General features: G+C 43.5%; 1 protein-coding gene across 5 annotated transcripts in view; it reads right to left on the bottom strand.

The window, feature by feature from the left end:
* Positions 1 to 23486, bottom strand: part of DPY19L3 (dpy-19 like 3 (C. elegans)) — a 79373-nt gene extending 55887 nt beyond the window's left edge. Inside the window, exons 1-3 of one of the 5 annotated variants that reach the window (XM_021094265.1) lie at positions 22744 to 23486; positions 21161 to 21302; positions 18050 to 18183 (exon numbers count right to left, since the gene is read on the bottom strand). In XM_021094265.1, coding sequence (XP_020949924.1) covers positions 18050 to 18183; positions 21161 to 21263 — 237 coding nt within the window. In that variant the 5' untranslated portion in view covers positions 21264 to 21302; positions 22744 to 23486. Of the gene's footprint in view, positions 1 to 18049; positions 18184 to 21156; positions 21303 to 22743 lie in introns of those variants that run through there. The other 4 variants (XM_021094267.1, XM_021094264.1, XM_021094268.1 and 1 more) reach the window with 4 other exon arrangements.

Genomic DNA, 24104 nt, shown 5'->3' with positions numbered 1-24104 from the left:
TTAACATCAAACTCACATGCCCAAACCAAAGTGGAGAACTCAGGCACTCACTCACATGGTGGGGGCTGCCTATTCAACACAGTTCTAAGAATGAAAGCCAAGACTGACTTCATAAAGATGGGGGGAAAGAAAAAAAAAACACTGCTCAAAGTACTAAAAGCAGAAAGCTACTTGTGTGCCCCATCTCTCTCTCCTTAACCCAGGAGATGTGTAAAGAACAGAGGGGATCCTGTTTAATAAAAATGCATTTCAACATGATTAATTGGTAATCCTGGCACCAGCTGTAGAGAACCAAATGCTATACTTTATTAGACAGACACTTGCAAGTTTTACATCTGCTTCATGCTAAGAGAACATCTGCTTGACTCATTCAAACACTTTTCCAGTTTTACAGCAATTTATACTTTGCCTGGTGGATTGTGCCAATGAAAATGTGCACCAATAGAAGTTACCCTCTAAAGAATGCAAAATGAACAAATACTCCGGTATTTTAATTTGCATAGGTCCCATAGGAAAAGCAATGTTGAGAATGGGAACATGGTCTCTGAAAGTGACAGAAAAAGAGGGGAAAGACAGAAGAATTATATTTTTAAGGAACCGTACAGCTAAAACCATTTAAGCAGTAGTTTAGATAGTAATTTAACAAAAGTACTAAAAAGAAATAAGCATCAAGAAAAAAAAAAAAAAATGACAGCTCACAATTAATGATTCCCATCGCCTGGCAACACACACAAAAATAATAAGCCCTTTTAGACAAATGACACCAAATTTGCAAAAGAACCGTATCATTAGTTTTAAAAAAATTAGTAAGTATTTATGTAAATAACTTGCTTATAAAAGCTGCTCCCCCAATAAGTAGGCTGCTGGTAGTGGGGACGCCACTGCAAAGATGAACATTAAAGATAGCATTAATATTAGAGATTACAGGAGTTCCCGTCGTGGCGCAGTGGTTAATGAATCCAACTAGGAACCATGAGGTTGCGGGTTCGGTCCCTGCCCTTGCTCAGTGGGTTAACAATCTGGTGTTGGTCGCAGACGTGGCTCGGATCCAGCGTTGCTGGGGCTCTGGTGTAGGCTGGTGGCTACAGCTCTGATTAGACCCCTAGCCTGGGAACCTCCATATGCCACGGGAGCGGCCCAAGAAATGGCAAAAAGACAAAAAAAAAAAAAAAAAAAAAGGTAAAGATTACATTAAAGACAAATGTTATCTTTCTGACTTAGGTTAACAAGTCATCTCACCAAGAAGCAGGAGCTTGTAATAGGACAGCTGTTCTTAAAGTTCTATACAGGGAATCATGCCCTCAGCAAACACATTTAAGGCACATACACGGTTTATTGTCTGGTTAAATGTCCATCTGTTAGGATGGAATGATTCTTGCCCCAGAGTTGATTAAAGCCGTGTCTGAGACTAGGTTGGACTATTGTTTGAAGTGACAGCACGAGGCTCACGGTAAGCACTCACTAGTCATGGTTCTAACAGTAACCACTGGGTGGATTAACCCTATTCCTTCCAGAGACTCCTTGCTTTGCAGGAGCAGTCAGTGGGAAGATGTGCAAGCTCTATGATAACAAAGAAGAGACAATGCTACCATGAGGGAAAAAAGACAAAAACAACTGAGTGACTTCAGTACTTTTAGCCAAATGAGGATTACCTTTTGTTAACACTGAACATTTATTTGCTGGGGAAACGAAAAGGTGTCAAGAATTCAGTCCTAGATCCCAAGGAGTTTCAGTTTCAATGAGAAAGAATAATGCATTTTTTTAAAAAGGAAAATTGACTATTCAAGGATAAACAGGTAGCAATTAGGAGTGAATAGCCTTTTCCCTGAACTACAGCCTCCCCACTGGATTGTGTGCTAATTGGTCTCTTCCTTCTCCAAACTATCTTTCTCATCCATCCAGCTAGCCAGCCATTTGTTCATTCAATAAAATGTACCCGACCACCAAATGACAAGCATTCTTTTGCTGGGAGATTCAGTGGAGAACCAAAGAGACAAATCTCTGCATGGAATTTATGATCTACAGCAAAAGAAAACAAATACACAAGTGAAATATAAAAAGGAAAGAAGAGAAGAGGGATAGGGAGGGAAGGGGGGTGGTGTGCTCTGGGAGGTGGGCAGGGAAGCGGTGGTGACACCAACCACAGACCGGAAGAGGTGAGACAGTGAGGGGAGCACCTGTCCATAAGACACAACGGCCCACATACACCCTAGAGAACAGCAAGGATGGCAGTGTGGTTTGACAGGAGGGAACAAAGAAGGGGCAGAAATGGCAGAGAGGCTATAGGGGCAGATGCAGGGGGCGTACGTAACGTGGGGTTAGCGGAGTCCTGGGGCACAAGGATGCTGGGCTTGTACTCGGAACCAGAAGGTGTAAGTTCAGGGAGGTGGGGAGGTCAGGAGTTTGGTTTTAGACGTGGCTGAGTTTGAAAGAGAAGAGTTTTGAAGACACACACTGCCATACATTTGAAGAAGAGCACTGGCTGCGGGGTGGAGAACAGACTCCAGGGCGCAGGGGCAAAGCCAGGAAACCAGGAAGGGGGCAGGCGGCTGAAGCGATCTGGACAGAGCAGGCGGAAGCTGCGAGAGGCCATCGGATGCTAGACACTGCCTGAAGAAAATGGATGGGACTTCCTCAAGGATTTAATGTGGATTTGGACAGAACAGAAATCCTGAGCCTCTGAAGGATGAAGATGCAATTGACAGAGAGGGGGACTGAAGGAGAAACATCTGAAGGCAGGAAAGGTCAGGTGTTTGAGTTTGAACCTGTTAAGTCTGAAATGCCCAGCAACATCCAAACGCAGCTGGTTTAGTAGTGCATCTACTCGATATGAGTTCAGGCAGGGGGGTCTGAGCAGGGGAGAGATGGTGTTTAAAGCTACAGACAGACTGTTCTTGGAAGTGAGGGTGGACAGAAAAACACAGGAGCTAATTCTTGGGGTTCTCTGCCAATAAGAGGTCACTCTGGAGGCTGAGGAGTGGCCTGTAAAGGAGCCAAAGGATCCACTGGAAAGGCAGGAAGAAACCCAGGAGAGCGTGTGTACTGGAGCCAAGAACAAAGGCTAATAGGGCGAGTAAAATGAGGACTGAGAAGTGACCACTAAATTTAGTAACTTGAGGGTCATCTGTGACTTTAACCCAAACTTTTTAGGAGCTGTGCCATGGGGGAAGCCTAGCTGGAGTCAGTGAGAGAGAGGGAGGGAGAAAGAGAGGGAGGGGAAAAGAGAGAGAGAGAAAGAGAGAATGTGAAGAGAGGAACAGAGACTACCGGCAGACAAATTTTGGGGGGAATTTTGGTGTTAAGGTGAGCAGAAAATGGGACAGCAGCTGCAAGACAAGGTGGGGACAGAGTAGACCTTTCCCCGAGGATGGGAAAAAGAGCAAGAGAGAGAATTACTGCTAGAGCGATGTGGTCCAGCAGAAGAAGGGGGGTAGGTTCTCACACCCACATAAGAAGTTGGCAGGTACATGCGCAGCTTCAGGAAGATACACCTGGAGGCAGGAGAAAGGTCTCTTTAGCTTGCTTCTATCTTCTCAGCTGAAGGAGCTCAGAATATGCTATCCCAGGAGTTCCCATTGTGGCTCACTGGGTTAAGAACCCGACTAATATCCAAGAGGATTCGGCTTTGAGCCCTGGCCTCGCTCAGTGGGCCAAGGATCCAGGTGGCCGTGAGCTGTGGTGTAGGCCGGCAGCTGCAGCTGGGGTTCGCCCGTAGCCTGAGAATTTCCATATGCCGTGAGTGAGCTCCTCCCCGCCTCCCCCTGGCCATATGGCCCTTGGCATATGGAGTATTTTAAGCTGAAGGAATTGGAGGGATGGCAGATACAGGAAGGACTCGGACCTCCACCTTCTCCCCTGAAGGTGGGAGATCTTGTGAGAGGTGCCCTTCCTACACCCAGAGGAAAAGAAGCTCCGGGTCTCTGAAGATGGAAGATGCCGAGAGGGATCTGAACGAACCGACCTGGCCTGGCACCCGGTCGCGTTTCCCCAGGACCTCCGATTCATCAAATCTGTTATTCAAATGCTCAGGTTTAATGATTTCTTCCGGTCTCCATTTCATTATGAAGCTTCTTACGTCCTATAAAACTTGTATGCAGGAGTTCCCGTCGTGGCGCAGTGGTTAACGAATCCGACTAGGAACCATGAGGTTGCGGCTTCGGTCCCTGCCCTTGCTCAGTGGGTTAACGATCTGGCGTTGCCGTGAGCTGTGGTGTAGGTTGCAGACGCGCCTCGGATCCTACGTTGCTGTGGCTCTGGCATAGGCCGGTGGCTACAGCTCCGATTCAACCCCTAGCCTGGGAACCTCCATATGCCGCGGGAGCGGCCCAAGAAATAGCAACAACAACAACAAAAAAGACAAAAGACAAAAGACAAAAAAAAAAAAAAAAAAAAACTTGTATGAAATAACTCTATGCTTTTCTCATGTTACTCTGTCTTTTGTCAGTTCAATGTACAGGACTCCACCCAGGGAACCTAGGAGGACAGAAGGAAAAAGAATTTTTTCCTTCCCTACACGGTGAAACATAAGCATTGTCACCAGCCCGACAGTGAAGACGGGGGAAGGTCTGGGGAAGAAGAGGAGGGAAGCAAAGGTTAAAACAGTCACAAGGAGAGCTGTGGAGAAACCAAGTGTTACAGGCTTGTCAGGCAGTGCCTGCTAAAAGGGTACATCTCAAGTCTTCCTTCCTTATTAACTTCAATTTGACAAATTTAAAAATAAATCTTGGTTTCTGTATACTTAATTTTTTATTTAAACCCTGCTACGTCCTGAACTGTCCTATTGCTTGTAGTAATTTTTCAGATTCTCTTGGGGTTTCCAGGTATATAATTACATCGTCTGCAAATAATTTTACCACTGCTTTTCCAATTTCTATACCTTTTCCCTCTTGTCATGCTTATGCTGCTGGTACCTCTAAAACGATGCTAAATAATGGGAGTAGTAATGGATGAGCTTTGGCTTGGGATATGCTCTTAATGCTGTGCTGCCTCCAGCCACATGTACCGACCTAATTTAATTACAACCAAAAATTCAGTTCCTCAGTTCCGGAGCATATCTGGATTATGGCTAAGGTATTACCACAGCACCGATAAAGAACTTTCATCCAATGGAAAGGTCTATTGAATACCATCATTCTAGTGTTTCCCTAATGGGTGAGGTCTTAGAATTTGGTTTTTAGAGGTATGCATGCCCTATATATATAGTCTTTTTAGGCCCGCACCCGTGGCATATGGAGGTTCCCAGGGTAGGGATTGAATCAGAGCTACAGCTGCCAGCCAGCCACAGCCACAGCAACGTGGCATCCGAGCCACATCTGCGACCTCCACCACAGCTCACGGCAACGCCAGATCCTTAACCCACTGAGCGAGGCCAGGGATCAAACCTGCATCCTCATGGATGCCAGTCAGATTTGTTTCTGCTGAGCCATGACAGGAAATCCCAAAGGCTTGTGTGGCTATTTTTTTTTTTTTATCATTTTACCTACCCCATTTTAGCATTCTTTAATTTTCACTCTTCTAATAACCATTTATTTACTGTTTTCCTACTTTTTAGTTAATCAATTTCTTTTACCTTTATCCCTCCTTCTGCTGTGAGATTTCCTAAGCGGAATAATTAGGAAATTATTTTTTCTACAAATTCTCTTCTGAGTACTCTTTTAGCTCTATTCCATAACCCTGAAATATAGTTTTCATCATTTTCTAGATTTCATTTATAATTTCTTTTTTCTTTTTGTTTTTTCCAGGGCCCCACCTGTGGCATGTGGAGATTCCCGGGATAGGGGTCTAAACCGAGCTGTTGCTGCTGGCCTAAGCCAGAGCCACAGCAACTCGGGATCCGAGCCTCAACTGCAACCTACACTACAACTCATGGCAATGCCAGATCCAAAACCCACTGAGCGAAGCCAGGGATCGAACCCCCAACCTCATGGCTCCTAGTCAGACTCGTTAACCACTGAGCCATGAAAGAAACTCCGAGATTTCATTTATAGTTTCTATAAATTCAGTTTTAATTACCTGTGGCACAAGTTTTTTAAATATTTAAAATATTCCAGGTTGACTTTTCTTTTTAATTAGCCATCTCCAATGTTTATTTGCATGAGGAAATTAACAAGAGAGTCTGTGACCTTAATGCCCAGAGTCAGCATTATGCGCTATCGCATTGTGATTAGAGAATATTGGCCATATAATTTCTCTATTTTTGGACCTGAGATTTTCCTCATGGCTTAACTTATCAATGTTTTGGGGAATGTTCTGTGGAAACTTGAGCTGAATATATTTTCTCTCTTTAGATACAGATTAGATCTATCATACTCAATATTTTCACTAGGTCTCCTTTTTTTTTTTTTTTCTTTTTCGCTGAAGCATGCAGTGACCTGATGTACAATTTCAGTTCCCAGACCAGGAATGGAACCCAGGCCACAATGGTGAAAGTGCTGAATTCTAACCACTAGGCCACCAGGCAACTCCCTCACTCGGTTTTCTGTATCTTATTTTTATCCATTTGCTTTTTCATGAACTGTGAAATAATGAAAATGCCTCAACTCTAATGTATTTCTATCCTTCTTGTATTTCCTGTGGGTTTTGCTTTGTATATAATTATCTGATGAATGGACAGTCGTACTTGTGGTTTTTGCATCTTTATCATTGAAATCTTGCTTCTTTGCCTCATTTAACACTTTCTGAGACTTTCTTTCCCCTTTTTGCATTTATTTAGGAAATCCTTATGCACATCTTTGGTCTAATTCTTCTAAATAACTCTGTTCTGGGACGATCTTAGGCCTTTACCATGTTATGTGGATTTTGCTTTGTGATCCAGAGTTTTTAGTAGGTGGGTAAAGCCCATTTATATTTATTTAAACAAAAATATTTGCACGTATTTATGTTAAAACATTTTGTGTCATGTTTTTTGTTATTCTTTAGAACAAAGCCTTCACTATATGATCTGTCTGCTTGTTTCTGTGTATGTGTGTGTGTGTGTGTGTGTGTGTGTGTGTGCATGTGTGTACATGCATGTCTTTAATTTGGAAGGTTTATGATTTTGTTCTTGGGTTATCTTTATAACTGCAATGGATAGTATTTAGGGACTTCCTATGAGGAGTAATGACAATCTTTTGAAATTCATACTTTCCTCCTGTCCAATTTTACTTGATACTTTTCTTGGAATTTTCTTTCATATATATGTTTCTTATCTTATTTTTAATTGAAACTTTTTGGCTTTTAGCTATAAAGATAAGTCAAGATACAGTTACCACCTTCTACCTTCTCTTTCCCTTCCTCTTCTGTATTATTATTATACTATTAATAACATTATTACATATTATTACTTTGCTCACAGTATATATACTTTGTTCTGTAACTATTTAGTCTTAGTTCTACAGTTAAATAAATCTGATCTTCACGGACCATCTTTCTACCATTGTTTTGCCTTTTATCTCTTGACTGGATAAAGTTTTTCTTCTACCAATTTCTCCAGGTTTTCGTAAAAATACATATGTCTCAGAATTTAAAAAAAATCATATGGTGAAATGACTGGGTTAAAATATGTAAATCATGTTCTTTGACATGAGTCCTCTGTAGACATCATTCACGTCTCTGAGGGCTGGATATTACTATGGAAAACTTGGAAGCCAGACTGACCTTTGCCTCCCCTTATAGATAAATGGATCTTTTTGTCTGAATGACCAAAGAAAGGTTTCTTACTATTGAAGTACAGGAATTTCATAGCTATATCCTGCTAAAGATTTTTCTAAGCCAAATATTCCTAGGATCCCCTATAACCATTAAATTTGCAGATTGAGGTCTTCTTCTATTTTTTGTTTGTTTGTTTGTTTAGGGCTGTACCCTTGGCATATGGAGGTTCCCAGGCTAGGGATCAAATGAGAGCTGTGGCCACTGGCCTACGCCACAGCCACAGCCACACCAGATCTGAGCCACATCTGTGACATACACCACAGCTCATGGCAACGCCGGATCCTTAACCCACTGAACAAGGCCAGGGATCGAACCTGCATCCTCATGGATGCTAGTCAGATTCATTTCCATTAAGCCACGAGGGGAACTCCATAGGTCTTTTTTCATTTTTGGAAAGTATTCTTGAATTATAGTTGTAAACATTTTTTTGTTCCTGTCTCATGGCTTTGGTTCTTTTGGAACACAATTTATGCAATCTTGCTCTTGTCTTCCTCATCTGTCATCTCTCGCTAATATTTTAACTTTATTAATTTTATTTCATTGTGTTTACTGACATCAGTGCTGTCTTTCTACAGATTCTGGTGTCCTGTGTGTTGCTTCCAACGCAGTCATGATTTCTATCAGGGTTACATCTTTAAATTCCATTTCTTGCCTAAGTTCTGCCAGCTCATGCCTCATTTCCTTTCGTTATCTTCCTGTATCTCTTTGAGGATGGTATACTCCTTCCTACATTCCTGCTTTGAATTCATCTTCATCAATAAACCAGTGGCAAATGGCTTATTATGTTTGTTTTGTTTTTATGTTTTTAGGGCTGCACCCGCAGCGTGTGGAAGTTCCCAGGCTAGGGGTCGAATTAGAGCTGTAGCTGCTGGCCCATACCACAGCCACAGCAACACCAGATCTGAGCCGCATCTGCGACCCACACCACAGCTCACGGCAACACCGGATCCTTAACGCACTGAGCAAGGCCAGGGATCAAACCCTCATCCTCATGGACACTAGTCAGGTTTGTTAACCACTGCGCCACAGCGAACCTCCTATTATGTTTGTTCTTTTAATGTGACGTGTTTGGCCACAATCTTTGTTTGCGTCTGCTGTAAAAGTATCCTGGTTTTTCTCTTCCCTTTTCTCTTGTGGTATCATTGTACAGATCCTGCGCTCCTTCCTTTCTGATTATTAGTCATTTCTGGATGTGGCAAGTTCTTACCAAATCAGCTACTTGCAGCAAGTTCATGTGGGGTAAAGGCGTGGGCCATTGCACAGGCCAGCAAGAATCTCTCTTGCGATATGGAGCGGGAGAGGGTTATAAGAGCTCTTTAGTCTTTTCCTCATTTTAGTCAACAGGGATCGGCCGCTTCAGGGCTGTTGAAAATGTACGTTTGCTCTCTTTATCTTTCTCTTCTTAAACTCTACTTTTACCAAAACGGTTTGTATCTGTGATTACTCCTTTCAGCCTACCTGCCTTGTTTCTCTGTGACACCCAAGTGTATCCATGAAAAAAGCTTCTGTCCTTCCTCCTCACACCCAGTCCGATGGTCCTGCAGAGGGGACCACTGGTTTACCCCCTGGGATATGCCAGTGACTCTGGAGGACTAAACTTTGGCAGCGTTATCTAAAATCTGCAGCTCTGAGTCCTCACTCAGCATCCTTCCACACCCCGTGGCGTTTCAGTGGATTTGGCAGCCCTCCCTCACACACTGTGGTTCCAGATTACAGACCTCCCTGAGTTTCATCAAAGAAGGAATCTGACTGTTTTTCATTTTCCTTAGATGCTCTGAGGTAATTCTAAAAAAAGAAGGAACTGACATTTTTATACTGCCACTTTAAAATGAGAAGTTAAGTAAGCCATTTTAGGGATCTAACAACACAATCAGAAACAAATCTCCCCCAATGGGAAAGCATAGAAATAGCGAAATGATCGAGGGTATAAAAATGTCAAAACTATTCAGTTATATAACCATCCTTATTTCCCTAATAATTAACTCATTATCTTCATAAGGAATGTTGGTGAAAATATATAATTGCATATGGAAAAGTATATGATGATTATAAAAACTATCTATACTGGAATCATAAATAAGTAAAACATATACATACACAGGATGAAGACTGGAAGGGAAAAACGAAAACTGTTTTTTTTGTTGAAGATAATGAACACTGAGTAATGTTTCTCATTAAAAACATTTTTGTTGCCACCACTGTGGCTCAGCAGGTTAAGAAATTGATTGGTATCCATGAGGATATGGGTTTGCTCCTTGGCCTCACTCAGTGGGTTAATCACCTGGTGCTGCTGCAAGCTGAAATGCAGGTTGCAGATGAGGCTCAGATCTGGGGTTGATGTGGCTGTGGCGTAGGTCAGCAGCTGCAGTTCAGATTCGACCCCTAGCCCAAGAACTTCCACTTGTTGCAAGTGTGGCCCTAAAAAGAAAAAAAAAAAAAAACCCACAATACATGTTCAAAAAACAAAAATAATCAAGACCATACAGATATCTACTCTGGCACCTACTAAACACAAGTCATTAAAAATGCAATGACTGGCTCTCCGCTGGCCAGTACTAACTGTACTGTATCCTTGAAGGCAAGCTCCAGGTCCAACCCGGATTCTTTGTAGCAGCCAGTTGTCTCCCCTGCCAACAGCACCCCATCACCCCTAGAGATGAACTCCTCTCCAATAGACCCCTGTCTACTTAGCACCGATGATGTGCCAGACATTGTTGTAAAGGGAGTACAGCAAGTAAGAGCATAGGCTCTAAACCTTCTTGGTTTGTTTTATTTTATTTCTAATAAAGAGCAGCAAAAAAAAAAAAAAAAAAAACAGGTTGCATTTAAAGGCTGAGTTATAGAGTTAAAATATCTGGGCTCTGGAAACAGCCAGATTAAATACATGTAAAATGCACCTAAAACAGTGCCAAGCATGCAGCAGACATTTGAGAAAGGATATTTTAAAAAATTCTCTTATACTTTCAATTTCTCAGCAAGGGGATATAATAGAATGGGTAAGACAGTAGGAAAATAGCTTTTTAATTAAAAAAATATGCTAAGAAAGGATAATACATACATATTTTCTATGACCATTTAAACCAACATCTTCTTTTCAATTTTCAAGTTTCTCTGCTCCAGGGTTCCCACACCAAATACTAATGCTGCTATGAACATTTAAAAAAATTATTTTAATTGCATAAAATGAATGTATATTTTTTTCTATTTTATTAGCATATTTTTACTCTCTAAATAATTAGAATTAATTCAAAACATGCAAAAGATCAAAGTATTTTCATAAAAAACTAGCCCAGCAATTTTGCTAAGTTATAAGCCACAAATAAAAAAGGAAAACAGGAGTTCCCACTGTGGTACAGCAGAAACTAATCTGACTAGTATCCATGAGGATGTGGGTTTGATCCCTGGTCTCGTTCAGTGGGTCGGGGATCCTGCGTTGCCATTAGCTGTGGTGTAGGTCACAGACATGGCTTGGATCCTGTGTTGCTGTAGCTACAGCGTAGGGCAGCAGCTGTAGCTTCAATTCGACCCCTAGCCTGGGAACTTCCATATGCCCTAAAAAGGAAAAAAAAAAGGAAAACAGATTCACACTTCTCAAATATTCCCATAATCTCCCAATATGAAAATGATGTAAAGGAGTAAATTTATGCAGGTGTATAAACTCTGAAAATGAGCTTTTCCTTAGGCTAAGTAATATCTTTGACCAGAAATGGCTATATTTATCACTGGTTTATTTATAAAAAAATATATACGCATTTTGCAATTTAAGTTCAATTTAAATTAAATTTAAAATTTAGCTCCTCTGTTAACACTAGCCACATTTCCAACATTCAATAGCTACATCTGACCAGCATCTACAGACAGCGTAGACTTAGATCATTTTCTTCAGCACAGAGAGTTCTATTGAAGCCCACTAGGTCAAGATAATCTAAGAGGCAAAAATAAGTAAAATGCCTTTGGTCTGGTTTGAGAAATGGTTAGAACATCCAAGGATCCCTCTGTGACACAGGGCCGGGTTGATGGGGAAAGGAAAGTCTGCTATCAGGTACTGCTTGAATAGAGAGAGAAAAAAAAGGCACTAAGGCTCTGAGCTCAATTTTAAGTTTCACGGGATAGGGTGGGGGAGAAACCTGCTAGAGGATATGCCTGTTTTGTAGCTTCTCCCGGATGGTGTCGGAAGCACAGATGGAATCTAGCCTCAGGTCTCCTTTTCTCACTCCACACACTCCTCAAACAATCTTACCCACACAGCTACAAGCTGGTCATACGAGTATGTCCCTTTCCAACATAGGTGGGACTCTCCTGCCTTCAGATCCGAAAATCCAGCTTCCTTCACTCCACATCTTTACATGGACTGTCCTGAAAGTGACTCATAATGCATCCAAATCTGAACTCATCATTTCTTGCCCTGCTGTCCCCTGTGTAGTAAAGAATTGGGTTGGCCTTTGTCCCCAGTTCCTGGAGGTGGCCATTACGTTCTTCAATTTCCCAAGTGGTAAGAGTGTCTGCCACTCACATGGGTTTCTTAGCCCACATCCGACAGTCTGTGCTCACAGGGGACTCTGGGTGGACCCCTAGATAGTCTCTGTCAAGGAGCTGACTCAGGATGGGAGTTGGCCAAGCCAGAAAGACCAACCATATGATTAGAAGGATGGGGCTTTGAGCCAGCAGACTATCAACCCAACCTCTCGGGTATGGAGGGGGCTGGAGACAGAGTTCGACCCGTGTCCAATGATTTAATCAACCAGACACATATAACAAAACCCCTGGGGGTTTCGACACAGGTTTAGGAAAGCTTCCCTGGTTGGCAAAATTCTGCATGTTGTCACACGCTGACACGCCAGGAGGGTAACGGTCCTGACTCTATGGGGGAGGACAATGGAACTGTCAAATCTGGTACTTTCCCAGACTTTGCCCCATGTGTCTCTCTCTTTGGCTGGTTCTGATTGGAATCTTATTTCCATAATAAAATTCTAATTATGAATACTGAACTTTCTTGAGTTCTGAGTCATTTCAGTGAATGTACAGCCAGATGGTCAGAATTCTGTAAGGGTAGCCTGGGGACCTCCAAAGTTGTGATTGGTGTTTGCAGTGAAGGGCAATCTGAGGGGAGGGCTGTGTCCTCAAACCATGAAGTGTGGCTTAACTCTGGGTAGCTGGTGTCAGAAGTCTTTGTACCCTCCAGATGGGCTCCTCCCACAGGGTTCACGGTCACAGTGAAGGGAGATCCATCCATTTATCCTTCAGATAATGAAAGAAGGTCATCACTGATGAGTCTTCCTCCTCAATCCCACTCGATACAAATGAGGAATCAATACCTTCTTTCAACTCTATCTCTGTCCATTTCTCTCCAACTCCTACCTAGCCCTACATGACCTGGCCTTTTCCTCTCTTGTACCATCTTCCTCCTCATTGCTCATAAAATTCCAGCCATAAGTGTCTTCTGAAACTCGACCAATTTATTTCTACGTTAGAACCTTTTCCCTTTCCCTCTGTTTAGAAAGTCCTCAGAGACCTTAGCTAGGCTGGTTCCTTCTCATCATTTAGGTCTTGGTGTGTGTGTTATCCTCGAAGTAGTCTGCTTTACCCCCCAATTTCAAGTAGCCTGCCAATGACTACCTTATCACCCTGTTTGATTTTCACCACAGTACTTATTTCTTGTTAGTTTCTGATTCATTTCTCCTCATCCTAATTAAGTTCCATATCAGAGTCAAATGCTGTATTCTCCGGGCCTAGATCAGTGACTGCTACACAGAAGATATTCACTTACTAAACATCTTTTTTTTTTTTTAGGTCCAAAGGTGCAGCATATGGAAATTCCCAGGCTAGGGGTCAAATCGGAGCTGCAGTTGCTAGCCACAGCCACAGCCACAGCCACGCCAGATCCGAACAGTCTCTGTGACCTATGCCACAGCTCACGGCAATGCCAGATCCTTAACCCACTGAGCGAGGATACTAATCAGGTTCATTACCACTAAGCCACAACAGGAACTCTCACTTGCTAAACATCTTAATTGGATATTCAGAGAGCACTAAATCCACTGAATAGGACTTGACTCTTCCCCGCCTCAAACCCATTCTCTACACTGTAGCCTCAGCCAAGGTCCTAAAACACCAACATTCACTTGCTGTTCACCTGAAACTTGTGCAACCTGGAGGGTTAACTCTGCTTCAATAAAATAAAATATAAATAAACCCCGCCAACATAATGCCATCAATGCCTCCTTAAAAGCAGGGCTCACTGCCATGTTCAGAAGAAGCTCTCCGAGACACACAAGCCAGGCCTCTTCAGATCCGGCCTCGGTTCACCATTCCCAGTCCATGCCCTCTTCCCATCTACTCTCCAGTCAGGCGCCAACTCCTTGGACATTCTAGGTTCTCTTCCCTCTTGAAGTTCCTGTATACGTCCCTCGACGTTCCTCCCCAGTCTCCCTGGCTAACCCCTATTCATCCTCCAGGTCTCCTCAACCCCTCCTTCCCCTAGAAAACCTTCCCTGATCTTCCAAAATCAGGTTAGGCCACCTCTCCTTTCTGCTCCCGCCTGACTCTATCTCGCCCCACCACAGAGCTGATTTTGAATCTGTCCTACCTATATCCCACTCAAGAATGTTAAGCTCCTTTTGTTTGTTTTTTGGGTTTTTTTTTTTTTTTTTTTTTGCCTTTTTAGGGCCGCACCCTCAGCATATGGAGGTTCCCAGGCTAGGGGTCCAATCAGAGCTACAGTCGTTGGCCTACGCCACAGCCACAGCAACACCAGATCCTTAAACCCACCGAGTGAGGCCAGGGATCGAACCCACGTCTTCGTGGATATTAGTCAGATTTGTTTCCACTGCACCACGATGGGAACTCCAAGAATGTAAACTCCTTTAGAAGAGAGGCCTTGTCTTACTTGGGGGTATTATTACTCCTGTGCACAGTGCCTGCTGGCATACTACAGGTGCTTAATACATATTTACTAAATTAACTGATTACACTGGAAAGTCGGCTAGCAAATTCAGAAGTCTGTTATTCCTTCCAGGTTCCCGCAGTGTTTAAGTCAGTGTTACCCACAGAACAGAGGCTCAATAAATACTAGGTAAAGAAAGATACAATGACTTCTCTAACCTGGTGAGAGTAAGGAGAGAAAAGTCAGGAATGCTCAGGCTTCTTAATGGTGGGGTGTATCTATTTAAGGGTGCTAACAAGGCAACTTACACACTTTAATATTTTTTTGGCTGTGCCCGTGGCATACAAAAGTTCCCTGGCCAGGGATCAAACCCACACCATCGCAGTAAGCAGAGCGACAAAAGTGACGCTGGATCTTTAACCTGCTGAGCAACCAGGGAACTCCATGGGCTTTAAGTTAAAAAGCTAAACTTACACTTTAAAATTATGTCACCTCTTTCACCATGTCCCCTTACCATCCAGTTCCTAGCATTTAATTTTGGCTGTATGCCCACAAAGGGGAAATTCCAACCTTTACTCAAAATACTTGTGTTATTTAATAAATAAGTATTAAATTTCTTAATTCCAGGGAATCTGTTTATAGATACTCCACTGTAAAGAGATATAGGTGAGGGAGTTCCTGCTGTGGCTCAGTGGGTTAAGAACCCAACATAGTATCCATGCTATGGACGTGGGTTCGATCCCTGGCTCTGCTCAGTGGGTTAAGGATCAGGCATTGCTGCAAGCTGTGGTATAGGCTGGCAGCTGCAGCTCAGATTCCACCCCTAGCGTGGGAACTTCCATATGCTGCAGGTGTGGCCCTAAAAAGAAAAAAACAATAAAAAATTAAAAAAAGAGAGATATAGACGAGTAAATTTTTTCTTGATAAGAAAAACTACCACCTGTCACTGAAGGATAAGAATTATTATTCTTTGTTACCATGATAATTTGTATAAATATATATACACAGACACATGCTATACCTATAAAGTAATAGGACAGGTTTTAAAAATAAATGTACTAGAAATTACACATAAAAATAAAATTTGTCATTCAAGTAGCCTCCTTTGGAGCTCCTGCTGTGGTGCAGCAGGTTAAGGATCTGGCATTGTCTCTGTAGCAGCTTGGGTCATCGCTGAGGCGTGAATTCTATCCCCGGCTCCGTGCATTGGGTTAAGGATCCAATGTTGCTGCAACTGTGGTGTAGGTTGCAGGTGCAGCTTGGATTTGATCCCTGGCCCAGGAACTTCTATATGCTGCCAATGTGGCCAAAAACACCCAAACACAAATCAAAACAAAGTAGTTTCCTTTGGAGACCCTGTTCAATAATTGAACAAAGGCTCAAAATATTTTGGCCAACTATCTTTGGGATCTATCTTTAGATTCTGCATAGATTTTTTGAATATTTTCATAGATGATAAATCTTTGCCCTGTGAAAGTGAATTTTACCTTTTTTATATGAAGGTTCCCAGGCTAGGGGTCAAATCAGAGCTGTAGCCACCGGCCTATACCACAGCCATAGCCACAGCAACACAGGATCCGAACCTCATCTGCAACCTACACGACAGCACACAGCAACCTGGATCCTTAACCTACTGATCGAAACTGTGTCCTCATGGATACTAGTCAGATTCACTTCCACTGAGTCAAGACGGGAACTCTGAATTTGTAAGCACTAGTTGCTTACAAAGGTAAAATAACATTCACTGCAGCACTATATCCAATAGCCAAGACATGGAAACAACCTAAATGTCCATCGACAGAGGAGTAGATCAAGAAGATGTGGTACATATACACAATGGAATATTACTCAGCCATTAAAAGAAAAGAAATAATGGAATTTGCAGCAACATGGATGGACCTAGAAATTAACATGCTAAGTGAAGTAAGCCAGACAGTGAGACACCAACATCATATGCAATCACTTACATGTGGAATCTAAAAAAAGGACACAATGAACTTTGCAGAACAGATACTGACTCATAGACTTTGAAAAACTTATGTTTTCCAAAGGAGACAGGTTGGGGGAAAGGGGGAAGCGCTGGGGGTTTGGGATGGAAATGCTATAAAACTGGGTTGTGATGATCGTTGTACAACTATAAATGTAATAAAATTCATTGAGTAATTACAAAAAAAAAAAAAGAAGTCATGGAAGCCATGCTGGGAAATAAGGTCAAAGAGCATGATATTCCTGGATCAAAATCAAGGTACATTTGGATGAAAAACACTGGCAAGGTGAAAGTTTCCTTTTAAGTGTTCTGAACACAATGCCAAATTAAACAACATCTAGAAATGTTTAAAGAGACAGAAAGAAAGAGAAGAAAGACAACAAGGAAATTGGTGTTTAGAGTCACAGACCCTCTTGACAATCTGATGAAAGTTACGGTTCCCCCAACTCCAGCTACCTGCAGATACTATTAGAAAGTTACACCAACCACATCAAGGTCATCTATGGACCAAGATTAATCTCCATGGTTTAGAGCAATGGTTTTGATTTTCTCTCTTTCTTTTTTTTTGTTGTTGTCTTTTTGCCTTTTCTATGGCCACTCCCACAGCATATGGCGGTTCCCGGGCTAGGGGTCTAATCCAAGTTGTAGCCACCGGCCTACGTTAGAGCCACAGCAACTCGGGATCCGAGCCACATCTGTGACCTACACCACAGCTCATGGCAACGCCAGATCCTCAACCCACTGAGCAAGGCCAGGGATCGAACCCGAAACCTCATGGTTCCTAGTCAGATTCGTTAACCACTGAGCCACGAAGGGAACTCCCTTTCTTTTTTAACTGTACCCGACAGTGAAAAAAAAATTTATACTGTGACCCAGTGTGTACATACATATATATAATTAAAAGTTTCAATATGTGGTAGTATTCTCTTACATTTGATTTCATTAAGAAAAATGTTACTCATAACCTACATTAATTTCACAATCCAGAGTTTGAAAAAATACTGATTTAGACTAAGTAATACATAATTGGAAAAAGTTAATGAAAAGGGGAAAACTCACTTTCTGCTGTTATTTTTAACTAACAAACAAAAAGTCATTTTACTTAATAGCCAAAGCTTTTAAAAGACTAAATTCTTGGGAGTTCCTGTTGTGGCTCAGCAGTAATGAATCCAACTAGTATCCATGAGGACATGGGTTCCATTCCTGGCCCCACTCAGTGAGTTAAGGATCTTGTCATAAGCTGTGGTGTAGGTTGCAGAGGCAGCTCAGTTCTGGCATTGGTATGGCTGTACTGTAGGCCGGCAGCTGCAGCTCTGATTGACCCCTAGCCCTGGAACTTCCATATGCCGCAAGTGTAGCCCTAAAAATTTACAAAAAAAAGGAGAGAAAGAGAGATTGAATTCTTTTTGGCAAAGTGGAGTTGTCTTGGTCATTCATCTACATGGCTAACTACTAGAGATGCTGATGAGTAAATCACACAATGGTCATACCTTAATATTAGAAAACCATAAATCGTTCTCATGCAAAGTGGCCAGGTAGACAGATGTGAGAAGTCCAATGCAAAGGGCAACAGTTCCACCAATTGTAAAGGACAGAATCTTCCATAATCTTCTATTTGTACAACCTTTTAGAAAAATGGAACAGATGAAAAACTAAGTCAGTAAAGAATTTAGCATTTAATAGTTTTATTTCAGACTGCCAGGCATGCTAAGTCAAGCCTTCTCTGTCCCAAGTAGACAGTTAGGGGCTCCTTTCTGGGATTCCACAGACTTTTTAATATTTTTCATACTTTTATGATAGTTTATCCAACTAGATCTAACTGTTCATTTGTCCACTGTGCCAACTAGAGTGTGAGCTTCCAGAGGGAAGTACACTATTTTATTCATCTTACTACCCAGGGCCTGTGTTTGGCCTAGTTTAACAACTATTGCATAACTACTAACTTTCTTTTCTTTTTCCTATTTTTTTTTTCTTTGGCCATCCCCATGGCATATGGAAGTTCCTGGGCCAGAGATAGAATTTATGCCACAGCAATGACCCAAACCACTGCAATAACAATGCCAGATCCTTAACCCTCTATGCCACAGAGAATTCCTAACTACTAAGTTTCTTTTTTTTTTGTCTTTTGTCTTTTTAGGGCCACACCTGCGGCATATGAAGGTTCCCAGGCTATGGGTCTAATGGGAGCTGTAGCTGCCAGCCTACACCAGAGCCACAGCAATGCCAGATCCGAGCCGTGTCTGCAACCTACACCACAGCTCATGGCAACACCGGATCCTTAACCCACTGAGCAGGGGCAGGGACCGAACCCTCAACCTCATGGTTCCTAGTCGGATTTGTTAACCACTAAGCCACAACGGGAACTCCTTTAACTACTAAATTTCTTAAATGGAGGAACAAATAGGTTATAATCTGAACTATAATGTCTTTTAGGTAATCTACTTACAATGTGTACTTTATTCTCAAAAAACTTGATAACAAAATTTTTAAAACCTATAGGAAAAAACCATTACTCTAAAGTGAAAGGACATATAAACTAAGAAAAATACTTACAGAACATATAAGAAAGGTTAAATATTCTTAATATAGGACAAATACTTTCAAGATAATAACAAATAATAAATATTCCAGTAGGAAACCTATTAAGGACATGAATAGGCAATTCACAGAAGAAAAAAAATGGCCAATGAACTTACTAGAAAAAAAAAGTTCAAATTCATTAGTATTAAAGAAATGCAAATCAAAACAAAGAGCTGTAACTTTTCAAATGTTGGCCAATTGATAGTTTAAAAATACTATCAAGTATTTGTTGATAGTATTTGGTAAGGATACAATAAACAGTCATTTTTCAAACGCTGCTGGTAAAAGAATAAACTGATACCTCTCAGGAATGCAACATGGCAACAGGAAGTAAAAGCCACCAAAATGAGCAATCTATTTGATCAATAATTCTAAATCTAGGCATATACACCAAGGAAATAACGTTTTGTTGTTTTTTTTTTTTTTTTTTGTCTTTTGTCTTTTTGTTGTTGTTGTTGTTGTTGTTGTTGCTATTTCTTGGGCCGCTCCCGCGGCATATGGAGGTTCCCAGGCTAGGGGTCCAATCGGAGCTGTAGCCACCGGCCCAGGCCAGAGCCACAGCAACGCGGGATCAGAGCCGCGTCTGCGACCTACACCACAGCTCACAGCAACGCCGGATCGTTAACCCACTGAGCAAGGGCAGGGACCGAACCCGCAACCTCATGGTTCCTAGTCGGATTCGTTAACCACTGCGCCACGATGGGAACTCCGGAAATAACGTTTTAAGCAAATATTTGGCCACAAGGATATTTGTTCAGTTTGTATAGGTAAAAGGTTAAAAAATCATCTAAATATCCTATAGGAAATTAGTTAAATACATTATGCTACAGTCACACAGTGACTATACATTGACGGTATTTTAAAAATACATTGTCCAACGTGATCTGTTCATAACACGGTATAAGAAACATAGCAAAGTTATAAAACAGCATGTTGGGTTACAATTTTGTAAAACCACATCTGAATGCCTGTAGGTATACACATGCAAAGAACAACATTTAGACCACAAAACAATCCAAGTATCATAGGTGGTAACCTATGCCACAGCTATAACCAGAGCCACAGCAGGGACAATGCTGGGTCCTTAACGCTCTGAGCCTCAGGAGAACTTCCTTTTTTTGCTTTTCTTTAGTTTTCTTTTTTTTTCCCCCTGACATGAATAAATACTCTTTTGATACAATGAACAATCCTCAAAATTATGTTTTAATGAAAAAAAAAACTTGAATTTGTATTTGCATAAGGTTTTCAGAAAGTACTCTGTTATTATCCCAAATTTTTAAGAGCTGAGTTGGGTGGCATGACGTCTCAGTACGGATTACTTTTATTTTAGAAAACTGTTATCCCATATTACTTCACTAGCTCTAGCTGCAACTGATGCAAACTCTATCAGATATCCAAAATGGCTGGTGGATGTGGAATTTTTCATGCTTACTTTAAAAAATCCTGACCTTGTTTAGTCTAAGAGAGCAACTGGGAGACAAGAAGTTGGTAATTAATGCCATCTGATGTATGGTTTAGCAAGAGCCTTCAACATTTAAAAAAAAAACTAAACAATTTATCAAACTTTGACCACTTTTCCCACCAAAAAAGAAAAAAAAAGCAAATAAGAAAATTTCAAGAAATTGATGGGAAATAAAAAATGTTTGATTCATCTTTTAATATTTTAATGAGAAACTCACCCAAGGTACGGCTTTCTAGTTGTGAACAGCATACACAAACCAGAAAAATTAGAACTAGACTAAAATCTGAGCAGTGGGAAAAAGCATTCCTCTGGAAAGTCAAAGGATCAGATTGGCATAACCATACTGAACAGACAGCTGAGAGGCAGGGTTCTAATCCTAACTGTAAAACCAACCTCATCAAACTGCAGTTAAAACATGTGGAATACTAAAATATCAAGGTAGTAGAACACGTTTCTTCAACGATTAGGTCTCACCAAATTTTTATCCTGTTTAGAGTGATTCTTTTAATATGCACACAAAAAAGCAATCCAAAATGCTGCTTTCATTTAAATCACCTACTAGATGGCAATTTATTTTCCAACTTCACATTCTCTTCTTGTGCCGCACAATCCTCAGAAACTTCTGTGGTCTTTATTCCTTTTCTTTGCCTGATGGATATCATGGCGTCAAAGACTCACATGCATTGTTCTTCCAACCACGCCTACAAACAACACAGAAGTGAACCACCATCCATATGTCGGTACCTTCTCTCCCCAGCACACCCTGTGCTCAAATGGGCTTAAGTGACTTGACTCGGGCCATTTTCCCTTGCTTGGCATGCCCTCCCGTTTTCCCATCCAAATCTTAACCAGCCTTCAAAGCTGCTCTCAAGACACACCACAAATACTTCTTTAGGACAACCACATTTATGACGCTTCTGTTCTCTGGAAGGCATTGCCCAGAATTAGGGATACAGGTGAGCATCACAGACAAGCCCCTGTCCTTCTTCCAGGAAGCCCTCCTTCCTGGGATGCCCAAGTTCCTGCGGATCTTTCCTCTTCCCCAGTCATAGCAGTTACAATACAATGTGTCACATAATTATATAATTTTATATTATTTTCTACGGTACCATTAAGCAGTTAAGTAAATTAGCAGATTGTTGATAGCCTAATTCTGAAGAACTGAAATATTGTTTCGGGTTTTTTTGGGCCGCACCCATAGAAAGTGGAAGATCCCAAGGCAGGGGTCAAACCTGCACCACAACAACGACTTGACACACAGCAGTGACAACACCAGATCCTGAAGCTGACAGACCACCAGGGAACTCCCTGAAATATTGTTTTATCTCAGGTATCTGAATTTGATACCGATATTCTTTCAAACAATTCACACTGGAAAAATCGGGAATATGCCTCAGTGGTGATGGCAGCGGGGGTGTGCCAATCAGGGCAGTTGCTATGCCAGGGAGCAACAGTGGGAGTGACAGCAGGGAGCAGGAGCCTGGTTTGGAAGCAGCAAGTGGGAGGCGGGGGAGTGGTGGCAGTGAGTAAGCTGGCTACAGTCCCCCAGAACATCTTGCATCACTCCTGCGAAGAATGAACAGCGTTTAACTAATTATTAATTAAGACCGGTTGCCGGACACGATTGTTGGGGCAGTTTACAGAGTCCTAAAGGTAAACAGGTTGCTCTATTGAAAAGAAGAAAGCAATCAACATCATACAATTAACTCATTCATTCATACGTACCAAAAAAAAAAAAAAAAATCTGAGAAGCAAAACAGACTTAGCGGCGAGCACCGAAAATGGAGAATCTGGACAGACGCGGGAGAAAAGGAGGGTTGGCAAAGTCCAAGAGATGAGTTTATCCCCAAATTACCTCGTCCTGGCCTTAAGCCCTTTCTAAGGGCTCTGAGCAGAGTTGTAAAAATCCCACAAGTGAGACACACTGTAACACGTTAAGACTGAAGGGCAACAAATATTTAAGGGCCAACTATGCGTGATAATCCCACTGTGATAATCACATGGCCCTGCGAAACAAAAGTTTCCCCATCAAATGACAAGGCATGCCATCTTAAATGAAAGCGGTGCTTCTTTCTCTACAGCTTAGAAGAACAGCGCGTACTGGGCATCCCAGAGCGCTGCAGAGCACGTTATTCGGCTCACCTCCGCACCTCGACCCTTCGGCGACCGAGGTCCCCGCCAGACCCCGAGGGGCCGAAGTTCAGTACTTGCCCTGGCTCACCCAGGAAGTCGACTGGCCCCCGAGGCCGGAGACCACTCAGGCCCTCCCTCTGCCCGCGCGGCCAAAATGAGAAAGCGCCCCGCCCTCAGCAAACTTGCTCTCTCCGGAGTTGCGGCCCCGGCCCCCCCATCTCAGGCGGACAAGTGGGCGCCGGGTCCCACACCAGGCGACCCAAGTCTCCGCGAGGGCCAGGGCCGCGCCCCCCGACTGAGCGAAACGGCGGGGCGGTCCGAGAGGCTTTCGGTCTGCACGGCGGATTCGGCCGAACGCCTCTAGGCAAGGACGCAGCGCGGCCCGCCTGCCTGCCCGCGGGACACTCTGGGACCGCCGCCGAAGCCTCGCGCCCTCACATCCCCTCGCGCCGCCCGACACGCAGTCACAGACCTGCGGCCTCGGCCGTCCTCGCGCGGCTCCGGACAGGGAAGGAGGCCGGCCAGTTGGGGACGCCGAGGGCCACGGGGGCGGGGCCACACCAGCGCCTGCAAAGCACCGCGGCGGACAGCCAGGACCCGGTAAGTCTCGGCGCTTTGTGCAGCACCCTGGAAATGGGGGGCTGGGGGGCGTCAGCCGCCCCGGGGAGGGGGCGCGCCAGGGAGGCCGGGCCGCTGCGGCCGCGCCCATAGGCCATGGGAGCCGTCCGTCAGCGCGGCCCCCCGCCCCCTCCCGGGGCGCCCCGCCCCGTCTCGTGCGGCGCCGGCCGGAAGGTAGCGGCGCACTTCCGGTCGCCAGACCAGCCAATCCTGCAGAGACCCGCGAAGTCCTGTCGCTGCCAGGACCCCGCTCGGAGCCACTGGAACCGTGCTACCGACCGCCGATCCGAGGCCACCCTCACCCTCGCAGACGCCCGCCACCCCTAGGCCAGAGCGGGAGGCGCGGCTCTCTGGAGGAGGCCCGGGCTGCGAGGAAGGGTGGCCTCAGATCTGACCGCGGGAGCGGCGGGACCACTCCGGCCCCAGGGGAGTTGGGTGGGGCGGGCCGATGGCCGCGAAAAACTTCCTTCCGCTAGTGCCCCTGTGCTGAAGGCTGTAGAGGGGTCGGTAAAGGCACGACGGATGGCTGCAGTTTGGCCACTCGTACGTCTCCCACCTTCCCGCGTTGCAGGGCCTGGGGCACCCCGGGGCGCCCCCCTCCCCTGGTCCTGGCACCCGTACCCTGACCTGTGCTTGGAAGGCTTACCGACTGGCAGTGAGAGTCCTACAGAGATACTTTCGCATCTCCAAAGACACCTCTCTTTGGGGGTTGGAGGTCACTATCTTCTTCCCAGTTTTGTCTTCTTAAATAT

Source organism: Sus scrofa, chromosome 6 (assembly GCF_000003025.6).
Source record: "Sus scrofa isolate TJ Tabasco breed Duroc chromosome 6, Sscrofa11.1, whole genome shotgun sequence".
Taxonomy (NCBI): domain Eukaryota; kingdom Metazoa; phylum Chordata; class Mammalia; order Artiodactyla; family Suidae; genus Sus; species Sus scrofa.
Note: the sequence above shows the minus strand (reverse complement) of the source record. Positions and strands in the feature narration are given on the sequence as shown.